Consider the following 12202-nt stretch of genomic DNA (forward strand, 5'->3'; position numbering starts at 1 on the left):
TAAAAACAGATTTACATGGAAGAGATCGCTTTATCTGAGCCAGCCTTGACCGAGACAAGTAACGAGCAAGAGGACATTTTGTCGATTGCTTGGTTCCTATTCCTGTCAATGTTGCGCAAAATTGGACAGAGAGATAGACAGAAACATAGACAGATAGATATAAAAATAAAAGCTAATTAAAAACATTAATAAATACTACAATATTGGATAAATCATTTCAAAATAACACGACACAATTTTAATTTTATGGACCAAAGTGGAAAAAACACTACATTTCCAGATTACCTGTTGAATTCCAATACATTATAAACAAACATTTCCACAATTCAACTTCCTTTCTTCCTCAATTAGTGTTGCCAATTAAAGTGCCCCATTATGATTTTTCCAATATTACCTTTCATGTAGTGTGTTATACAGTACAACTGTTTGTGAATGGAAAAGGTCTGCAAAGTTTTAAAGATCAAAGTGCATGACAAAGTTATTGTCTCCAAAAATAAAGATTTGATTCTGAGCAGCTGAAACGAGTCATCAATTCCAGTCTCACTTCCTGTTACAAACCTACGTATTGACAACGTAACAAATTTGCATAATGCCAGCCTATGATCTTAATTGGCTGCTTGTGAACAACGTCTACTTAGTACTATTCTATTCTATTGTTACTATTCATATCACTGTGTATACAAGCGTGGAAAATGAAATTCAGATATGGTCATTGTGTCTGACACACGGTGTAAGTGGTAGACCAATCACAAAATACTGGGCCATCTGACCAATCAGAGCAGAGAAGCTCATGGAAAGGAGGGGTTTAGAGAGACTAAATCTTCAAACAAACCGTTTTCAGACGCTTTGATAAATAAGATGATGTGCAATGTATATTATGAGAAAAAAGTGTTTTTTTGACCTTGGAGGCCTGTAAACCTATTGTAGGAGACCTCCAAAACAAAATTAGGAACCTTTAAAATAGCATAATAAGGGCAATTTACTCATGAATCATGAACAACTCATGAATTAAAAAAATAGCTAATTCTTAATTTCTGCAGCGCCACACTGGGTAGCCCTGCCCACTGCGAAATCTCATTGGTCCAAAATCCCACCGTATATAAAATATCTTCTGATTGGCTGTGATTGTGTCACATTGCACAGCAGTTTCGGTGTGGACTGACATGTTGCTGGTTGTTGGAAACCTATTTATTCCTTCCGCGGCAGTGCAGAGAGCTGCAGCGTACCTGTTTGCGTGCCTGGCTGAGTCCATGCAGTCTCTGCTGTAGTTCGCTTCTGTAGTTCTGGGCTGCCTCGATGCTCTCCTTCGCCTCCTGCAGCAACGCCTCTGCCTCTATTGACATCCTTGTTGGCCTCTGCCAAAGTACAAATATCAAGGTAAAGTGTAGGAAAACATTTCCATTGATAGAGATAACTTTTAGTTTGACTAGATTTCTCATTATGGGGTTAGAAAACATTACAGCGAAAGGCTAAAGCCAAACGCCCATTCTGGAAAATGTCACTCTAACAAAGCTAAAATAATAATAACAGGAGCATGAAATTCCACACAGGCCTGAAAAACAGAGCCTGTTCCTCGTGGTCTGTGCTCATAAAAATGTAACACCAACTTTATGCAACCATTAGGCCATAATTTCCACGTCATGTGGAAGTAAGGAAGCGTGTTTTGAAACATAAAAACATGTTCACAGGCTTATCTGTTGAAGTTTAGCACACGGGGATGATGCAGTAATGTATAGTTATGACTAAAAGGCTCAAGCGCTATAACCTTGAGAAACCACATTCAAGTCAACCGTCATATCAGTGCAAAATCACAGGAGTCATGGAAATTAATCACTGGCCTGAAGGTTACATGTATTGAAAACAAGACCTGATGAGATGTGTGTGCAAAAAACTCATTCGCATTTAGTGTGAGCCAGGGTTTTAGATAGGATGGCATCAATCTGTGTGACACTCGACACACGGCTGTGCCTGTTTGTGCTTTGTCTGCTTTCACTTTAGATAGCAAATCTGTGATCAAGGAACATTGATTCACAACTGTTCTGATTCTGTTTTTTGGACAGGAGAGCACAAAGTCAATGCTAGATGCAAATATTAATAATGCAACTAACCATATACTCGCAAATAGTTTTAAAAAGGAGGAGAAAACGTTCCTATATATTTTGTTGTTAACATCAAAGAAACTTAAAATCATCCATCACTTGTCATGGCAATTAATGCAAAAATAATATTTGGACTATTGTTTGTTCTGTGTTAAGAGCCAGTCACACCAAGGAACATAATGATAACTATATATATATATATATATATATATATATATATATATATATATATATATATATATATATATAAAACGATAAAGTTTTAATAATCATACTTCTATAAGAATAGTAAAGTCCTCTCCACACAGCTACAGTATATAAACAGAAGAACGATATTGCTGGAATCACTTTTCAGAATGCTTTTTTCTTATCTGATAACAATAGCAACACTAGAGGCCAATCAGAATCCACCTTGAGCATTTAAAGCGGCAGATGACATAACTGCGGCACACGCTGATAATAAACAGAATGCTATTGTGCATTGGTGTGAAATATGCTACTGTATTTATAGTTATGATTCTTGGTCTGAACAGGCCTTTAGGCTGGTAATCACATTTCTGCTGGTATTTATGAGCTTCATAACTTCATAAATACCAGCAGAAATGTGATTACCAGCCTAAAGGCCTGTTCAGACCAAGAATATATTAAAAATTACATATTTATAAACCTTCTCTACAACTACTAACAAGAAAACGCACTTCTTTACTGATCAGGGGATCTGTTTTGAGGCTAGCATGCTACAATGAAACCACTTCCGTTAAAATGGGTGTTCCGTTCAAGTGAAAGCAACTGCACTTTCCTTACATGTGCCCATGTGGCTTAAATTTACAAGCATGACTGAACCTACCCATATACACTACCCTTAACTAAAACTACACCTTAACTTTTGTGCAATTGTGCCTGTATAACACTGGTGTCATTGTGCAGGAGAGAACAGCTGCCTATATGTTTTTGTGTGTCAGTGAACACAAATACAGGACAGGTGGATCGGCAGCTCTGTTATGCAAGCTATTAAATGTACCCTTGTTTAACACAAAGATGCTGACCTTAGTGCACAGAGCAGAGAACGAAGCTGTGCTCAACTCAACTCAAAAACACCCTTTCATCCATACACTTGTGAGAGAGAAACCTAAATAACAAACTGTGACCTGCACCAACAAGCCTGTGTTTCCACACTCATCTCCCTCATGATCAATGCCTAAAAAATGTTATGAGCTGCAACCGCTGCATATTTAGCAGATTTTGACATTTAATGATCAAGGGAAAGGGAGGGGTTCTCCAAATTCATAGTCTTAATCCTCTGATTTAGCAGCAGGGTTCTCATCCAGACGGGGGTTAAGAGCATTAAGACCAGCAATTATATTATCTATTACTCTTCCAGAATCCTTTCCCACAAGTGAATCCATCGGGGAGTACAGCAGAGGACTGGATGAATTTCAGAGGGACATGAATGACCTAGATTAAAAAAAAAAAAAAAAAAAAAAAATCTGCTGCCAAAAGACAATGTTGGGAATTCCAGGATGAGATGTCTCAGATCTGAGGATCATGTGTCCTGCTTCACAATCTGTGACCGTTCCCTGATAAGGGCCACAGTTTAAAGGGCCCTTCTCTTAAGATGAAGACCATAAGATGCATTTAAACAAACAAGTGTTTATAAACTACCAGAGGTCATTTTCATCCTGCTGCCTATCAGCTTTACTGTTATACTCCGTCTCTTACATAAAAACGTGTATTCCTCTTTTGGTCCAATCCAAGTATTAGAGGACAGTTATGTAAAGTGCAGTATTTATCTATGGGCCACACTGATGCATCGTGCACACTCAACATGTTTATACATGTCCAAAACAAGTGAAAAGTACAGGAAGATGGGAGAAGAGCAGTAAAGATATATAAATATTACATTTAAAATCAGCTTTGAGAAACAACTGATAACTAAAGTAGATAGAACTTAGCAGTTATTTTAAAACTCAGAAAAAGAAGCAGTTCATGAGACTCTTCTATGAGGATCGCCACACCAACACTCATCACTTTAACTCATCTCAATTTTACAGTAAGCTCTTCAAACTGCTCCACCCATAAACCTGCTCACGAAGAGACAGCATATCTAATTGAGCACTGAGAAATAAACTGAAACGAAAAATATGCTATTATTGTAAAGAGGTTTTTGCAGTATTACCTTATGCGATTCTGTCTTGTGTCATATTAACTTCTGCTGCGGAGTTCCGCCATTGACGCCCTGGCAACAGAAGAGCTCGAGGCACATATTTTCACTTTGATACAAACCCGTCATCCAATCAGATGCCGCATCACTGTGTTTTCCTCCTGCCTGCTGTCAGTTCTAGCCAATCAGATGATTTAACCGCTCTTAACCCCGCCCCATCTTTTGTTAAAAACCCAAAGCGCACGAAGGCGTCAACAGTTATTTGGCGTCAGACAACAAGGGAAGGTAACTTCTGTTGATCACAATAACTGTTGTCTTGCAGATATTTGTGAATTATGAACAGTACTGTAGCTCAAGATTTTCAGAAGAAAAATGTACAACCATCGTTGTCAGAACGCGCAATACCAAATTTGCTGTGAAATAGTAGACTCATGTTTCATCAGCTGAATGGTTGCTACTGGTATTATAGTTTTGAGTTATTGTTTTGTGTGATTTATTTTGGAAAATATACAAAAACCAGAGTTTCGTAAGCAAACCCATTAATCTCTCTTTCTCTTTCTCTCTATCTCTCTCTCTCTCTTTCTCTCTCTCTCTCTCTCTCTCACACACACACACACACACACACACACACACACACACACACACACACACACACACACACACACTTAGTTATCTAAATGGGGACATTCAATTGACATTATGGTTTTTATAATGTAAACTGAGATTTTGTCAGGTTTTGTTCACTTCTGGGTGTGGTAGCAGTTTGGTAGCTGCTTTGTGTGGGCAATGAAAGCTAATTACACACATACACAGTTATTTTGTGATGACTCATTAAATGTTGTGATATGAAATGTTACAGCTTGAAATAACTTTACAATGCCAAAGTACTTATATGAATGAATGAATGAATGAATGAGGCATTTATATAGCACTTTGCATATGTACTTCTGTTCTGTACACCCAAAGCACTTTACAGTTGTATCAGGGAATCTCTCCTCAAACACCTCGAGTGTGCTGCATCCGTTATAACTACAAAGACAGTACTTCTATAATGTGTGCCTCTAAATTAAAATATTAAAATTTCTTGAAACCCTAAAACACCCTTTTCAGGTGTTAACATATTATGTACAGGTTGCAAATTACTGAAAACAATGATAAAATCCAAGTTTTAGGTCAAGTCACCTAAATACTTGTTTCAGAGCAGCTTTACAGTGATAAGCAGGAAAATAATGATCACTGATGCAAACAGAATTCAATTCTGCTGTAAAGCAGCTCTAAAAAGACAATAGTGTCATTGTTCAGCTGAAGTCTGTACAGTGTTAATTCGGTTCAGTTCAGTGTAAAACTCATCAATTATTACAGCTAGTTCAGCTATGAAGCAGCTCTGGAGAAAACTGATATCATCATCCAGCTCAGTTCATTTCTCATCCAATAGTGTCAGTGCAGTCAAATGTATTATAATATTGCTGAATATTAAAGCTACAATATGTAAGATTTTTGTAATAAAATATCCCAAAATCACTTGCACAGTGTGATATATTTCCTGCAGTTGTGTACTTACAATATCTCAAAAGTTCCCAAAGATTTTTAATTTCAGAGAAATTCCAATTTTAAATAATGGCTCATCCCTGGTCATTGTCGCCTGTCAATGACGTAATATCCTTGTTATCCTTGGTTTCCGCTGGTACTGCCATAGTAACCATGGCGACAGACGTGGACAACTGCAACTAGCGGCACGCTCACGCTGTTATTTCGTTCAAACATTATGGACCATGGCAAGCAGTCTTTGGGACAAAAGGAGAACTATAACGAGGATCAATATCAGCATGGCGTTTTCGAGATGCCAAGACCTACACGTCCGTGTATAACTTCAACTTGACAGACACGCCGCTCCTGCATGTACTTTATTAGACAGGTGAGCAAATGTACATAAAACTAATCAATGTTATATAGCTCAACATGATGAAATGTTAGAATATGATCAGTATGTTATTCTAATGTTGATCTAGCTTACTGCAAGTCTCATATAGCCAACAAACTAACACATAGAATAACATTATAACTTTCAACACACTCAAATGCAGTTTAGTATGATAGTGTAGAACTAGTGAAACAGCGCTGTGTTACCTCACAAGTTTCATTCGTCTAATAAACTGACCTGTGTGAGTAGTAATTCTACACTTGCGGGTAGTTCGGTAGAATTAAAGGAGAACTCCGGTCAATTTTAACATTGAGCTCATTTTTTTGTAAATTTGGAGTGCTGTCAATACAGAGAACAACGGCAAAAATCGGTGTTGCCTACACCGAGTTATTCTATTTTTAAAATTTGCACCCTGTTGACTTCAATGGGGCAAGTTTTAAACCTGCTTTTAGCCTCTTAACATCCTTGATGTGTCATTACAAGTGCACAGGTCATGTGAGTGATTCCTTCAGAGTGATCACGAGTGAATCTGACTGCAGTAGATTTGAAAGATATTAATAAAAATGATGTTATTTCAGCCAGCGCACATACCTGTATTTTCTTCCTGTTTTCGGTTGAAGTCCACAGTAATCGATTGTCGAGTTCACACGCATAGGTTTAGTACCTATGATCACGCGCGTGAACTCGACAATCGATTACTATGGCCTTCCACTGAAAACAGGATGTAAACAGAGGTATGAGCGCTGGCTGAATTAACTTCATTTTTATTAATATCTCTAACATCTACTGCAGTCAGATTCACCCGTGTTCACTCGGAAGGAATCACTCACATTTTCTGGGCACTTGTAATGACACATCAAGGATGTTAAGAGGCTAAAAAGCAGGCTTACTACTTGCCCCATTGAAGTCAATAGGGTGCAAATTTTAAAAATAGAATAACTCTGTGTAGGCAACACCGATTTTTGTCGTTGTTCTCTGTATTGACAGCACTCCAAATGTACAAAAAAATGAGCTCAATGTTAAAATTGACCGGAGTTCTCCTTTAAATGTCCTCATTCCTTTATATCCGCGGGACTCGCATGTGGCGCTGATATCTGTCTCTCATTAGCAATCGTGACCTGCTTCATAACACAGTCATGTTAAAAACATCAATGTACTCACTCATCCATAAACATTATTAGATCCATCAGCATGACGGCAAGTTCCATAATCCCGCTTATGCGTCATCAATTTACGCCTTTGTTATTGTAAGAGGTTAGCGACCCCTAGCGGCGAGAAAAAAAAATACATATTGTACCTTTAAGTTTCCCCAACTAAGCAAGCCAAAGGTGACGTTGGCAAGGAACCCAAACTCCATCGGTGCCAGAGTGGAAAAAAACCTTGGGAGAAACCAAGAGACCAGTTCTCCTCTGGCCAAATGAACCAACATGGTGTGATTATGATTCCATGCTGCATTACAAGTCAGATTGCGGATTGATGTCATTAAGAATATTTCATCCAGTTCCAACATTCATTATGCTTATTATTAAGGTTCAGGAGGAGCCACCTATCTAATCTGCCAATCAATCTCGTTGCTGCCTGCCTGTCTCTGGTGATGGTTTTTCTGGCATCTGTCCTAGTCACCACCTCCATCCTCACTCCTTTAAGAGATTCTGCCTTATATACAGTAGCTGTCTTTATCCATTAAGTATCATGGGACAATTGGAGCTTGAGTTGAGCCTCATTCTTGAGTCCCCCCTTTGCGTACAGCAAGCCAAATACCCGTACCCTTTCAGCAGTTCTGATGTAACATGAACATCATGTTTATTTTTCAGACAAGTGTAAAATGTCTCTCCTGGGTGGTATGTAATTCACCTATAGCCTGCATCATGTCTAAAAGTGCTTGATGCTGGCATATTTCTCCTAAAGCAGTTTTCCTCTATCTAATTCTAAACCATTTGCCTCTAGCCTCTTGCAACAGTTATCTTATTCACTTATCTTACTGTATTATACACTCTCAAAAAGGATGAGGTCACTCTTTCGCCGGAACTCGACTCGCGTACGGTTGTTACCGGAAGCCAGTGATTATAGTTTATAAAGTTATAAATATGGGTATTTTTCTTACAAAAACACACCGCTTCGCTTCAGAAGGCCTTTATTAACCCCCTGGAGCCGGATATGGATTATTTTATGATGGATGGATGAGCTTTTTTGGGCTTCAAAATCTAAGGTACCATTCACACTCCCATTATAAAGCTGGGAAGAGCCAGGATATTTTTTAATATAACTCTGATTGTGTTTGGCTGAAAGAACAAAGTCATATATAGGATGGCTTAAGGGTCAGTAAATAATAGGACAATTTTTTTGGTGATCTAACCCTTTAGTAATATTATTGTGTTATGGCTATTTTAACACATTTTGTGTAATTTTGTGTTGGTTATTTGTTAAAAAAATGCTTTCTATAATGTTATTAGGTATAGTCTATGTATAAAATAGGTGTTTTTATTTGCATGCATTTCATTTGCAAGTTTTAATAAAGCAAGTTTGTTTTTTGCATTGCCATTTTTTTTGTCCAATTGTCTCAAAGATGGCACATTTCTGACAAAAATAGTGTGATTATAACACATTAGTGTGTAAAAGATCTAAACACACTTTGTGTTAAGATGGTTTACACTGGTTGAGTTAACACAAAATGTTTTATCCTTGTAGACATGATGAAATAGCACAATTTGTTTTGTTTCCAACACATCGGTTTTATGAGTGTTGAAATTAAGTGCTCAGTGTCTTATTTCAAAAATATTTATGACGGCTAAAAGCTATCAGAACTGTCAGAAGAGTGTGTGAGACCACATGGAATTTGAATATTTTCAAATATTCATATTGAATATTTTCATATTTTATGAGATGCACGTTTTAATGGAGTTCAATGCATGGTCTTTATATAGGGTGGTAGCCACAAGAGGCCTGTCTCCACCCATTCACTGCATTCTATCTGCAAAAAACTGACAGCTGAAATTGAATGTGCATAGTGAACACTAGAGGTCTGCAAGATGTTATAGGGCATTTTAGAATTGGTTTTCTATTATGTAACACTGGGTGGCGCTGGATCACAGTACAGTGAACAGGACACGGTCTGTAATGTCTGGATGGAGGATGTGCAGGTATGTGTGATGATGGTGATGATGAGGGCAAATTGGTGAAACCATATTAGAGAGTTAAAACACAATTGGAGCAAAATGGCTTTTAATATCATATATTTACACTGTAAAAAAATTCTAACCCTCCCAAATCAAAAATTTCAAGTGACCGATAACATTTAAATTTTTCAATTGGCCCAAGTGAAATTCTGTAAATTATAAAATTAAATTTACAGATTTTCACTTGGGCCAATTGAAAAATTTAGATGTTATCGGTCACTTGAAATTTTTGATTTGGGAGGGTTAGAAATTTTTTACAGTGTAAAATCATTTAAAATATTAAAATGTCCGGGTAGTTTTTAAATCTCTTGCTGTTGCTAATTTTTAGGCTACTGCTAAACCAGTGCTGCAGATGCAGAACATTCTGGGATGATAATAGTAATAGTAATTTTGACGTTTGAGCCCCATGTCACCCTCATGTCGTTCAAAACCTTTATGTCTTTCTTCTTTAAAACACATTGAATTTGGTTTCCAACATTTTGAAGATTTTGTAGCCAATTTGATATCCACCTTTTTGAAGAATGTTGGAAACCAAACAGTTTTGGTAACTATTGACTTCCATTGTATAGACAAAAACAAAGAATCTGGAACAACATGAGAGTGAGTAAGTGATGTTAGAACTATCTGGGTGAAATATCCATTCAAAGACTTTGGGTGACAAGATCAGTAACTTTGAAAGTGCAGTTTCCTAATTTCCAAAAAAAAAAAAAAAAGAAAAGAAAAAAACCTTATAGGCTTAATATTACAGTTTTCTTTTCTGAGGTGGTAAATCAAGTGTTAAGTAGCTGTGAATAGAACATGACAGACAGTCATGGATCTGGATCCTGCTCTGAAAGAGGGTCATTGTGACTTGGATATAAGACTCTGAAAGAAACCCCATGTAGTTAAGACAATAACTCTGACCAGGCATTCAGGGAACAGTTTTGTTTTGTAGGCTTCATGCAGCCAAACTCTTTTTGTATCCTACTTTGTAATCTTCAGGCTCCTTCAAACTGAAGAACTGACAGCATTGTTGGGTCTGAGAGGTAAGAAAACTGCAAGTGTTATTTTATGTCCTATGTATTCTTTTAACTTGTAAGAAAACAAATCTGGAAAATTGCATGAATCATAGCATCCTACAACGCAGTTCAGAAATGCTCAATCTTTATGGAAATCTTCCTTACAGCATCCATAAATGACAACGAATTCCTTTAAACTAACTAGTATATATTTTTATGTTAGTACTTTTTAATAAATGAATAAGTAATTCAATAGACTATTATTTTTTTATATTTTCTAATCGTGATTAATATATTTCACTACTTAGATTCTACTCATTACACTGAAAAAAATGATTCGTTGAATTTAATACATTTTTTTATGGTAAGTGGTTGCACACAACTGATTTGAGCTACATTTAAACAAATACATTAAGTTGAACTAAAATTGATTAAGTTCAACTTAATGCATTTGTTTAAATGTAGCTAAAATCAATTGTGTGCAACCACTTACCATAAAAAATTGTATTAAATTCAACTAATCATTTTTTTCAGTGTAGATATAATCCAATATCCATGCAGTATCATCACTAATAGTTTTTCATTACCTGCTAATAATTATTTTTAGTTTTGCATATTAGCACCTGATACACTATTGTTAATGTTTCTCATGTCACTTGTTATTTGCTTTATTTTTGGCAATGAATCGTCAATGGTTTTGTTAATAATTGTTACTAATGACAATTTAGCAATATTGACTATTTGACATAGGCAAGAAGCAAAGGAAGTATTAGGGACTAATTCAATACTACTGACTATGGTATTATTTATTAATTACAAATAATTACTAGTAGCTAAAAATGTTTCGTTTTAAAGGAGAAATGTGTTTCCAGTGCACAGGTGAGTTGTCCAGCTGCAATCCACCTTTGGCAGTTGGGCAAAAGGTAGGTTACAAAACAAGATCATAACAACGTTCCCAGTGCCAGCTACAGGGTAATGGTGTTTTCAACAGCATGTCTTCTTTATGATACAGCAGTGCATGAATGTAGACTCGTAGCATGTGGCTGTCAACACTGGAATAGGGGGGTGTTCCTACACTTTGGGACCGCCCTCTGGATGAAGCGGAGCCATTTACCACAGCAATGTCAGCCCAATCCACGGCTGGGGAAATGCACATTGCACGCTCCTTGTGTATTTCCATCGCAGCATAGAAAATAACGGGTCGAGTACTACGGAGCGATGGCACCGCCGACTGACGCGTCTTCTGAACAGCCTCACGGATCCCAGGAAAAAAACGCTCGTGGGAATTTAAAGGAACATTGATTTTGCTGTATTTTAAAGCATCGCATCAACTCCGCTCACGCTACCAGAACGTGATTGAAGCTGATTTATCTGATGATGGTTTTCTAGAACAAACTGTTCGCAGACTGAAGATCCAATCCATCACCGATGCGTTAATCGCAAATCCGTCGCCGTGTTGCTTGTCTCCTTGATATCAGAATAAGAACATCTGTGATTCATAGGAGCCAGCTGCACCAGCTCTATAGTATTCGAGCATCCTTCCGCCAGTGTGCATCATCATCACCATCATCATCATCATCATCGCGCCCTGCAGGTCCATCGCAAGAGGGAGGATCCGCAGAGGAAATCTCCGGGCAACACCACACATTCAGAGGATGCTTTGGATGTAAAATAAATAACGATGGGGAAAGATCATGAATTACTTCAAGCGGTGAAGACTGAGGACCTGATGACGGTGCAGAAGCTCCTGCAGAGGCCCAAACCCGGGAAAGCAAGTAGGTCTTGCTTGATTTTTTAAAAAAGCGTTTGCGTTATTGCTTAGGCATGTTGTCATGGCTGGTAGGCAA

General features: G+C 37.5%; 2 protein-coding genes across 6 annotated transcripts in view; one reads left to right on the top strand and one right to left on the bottom strand.

Annotated features, from left to right (window-relative positions):
- The window catches only part of crlf3 (cytokine receptor-like factor 3), a 17982-nt gene extending 13591 nt beyond the window's left edge, over window positions 1–4391 (bottom strand). Inside the window, exons 1-2 of the mRNA XM_081365864.1 lie at window positions 4276–4391; window positions 1227–1355 (exon numbers count right to left, since the gene is read on the bottom strand). Coding sequence (XP_081221990.1) covers window positions 1227–1343 — 117 coding nt within the window. The 5' untranslated portion in view covers window positions 1344–1355; window positions 4276–4391. The remainder of the gene's footprint in view (window positions 1–1226; window positions 1356–4275) is intronic.
- Window positions 4392–11441: 7050 nt separating this feature from the next.
- Window positions 11442–12202, top strand: part of caskin1 (CASK interacting protein 1) — a 96716-nt gene continuing 95955 nt past the window's right edge. For all 5 annotated transcript variants that reach the window (XM_081378215.1, XM_081378217.1, XM_081378219.1 and 2 more), the window contains exon 1: window positions 11442–12130. In XM_081378215.1, coding sequence (XP_081234341.1) covers window positions 12037–12130 — 94 coding nt within the window. In that variant the 5' untranslated portion in view covers window positions 11442–12036. The remainder of the gene's footprint in view (window positions 12131–12202) is intronic.

Source organism: Scardinius erythrophthalmus (assembly GCF_964197995.2).
Source record: "Scardinius erythrophthalmus genome assembly, chromosome: 1".
Taxonomy (NCBI): Eukaryota; Metazoa; Chordata; class Actinopteri; order Cypriniformes; family Leuciscidae; genus Scardinius; species Scardinius erythrophthalmus.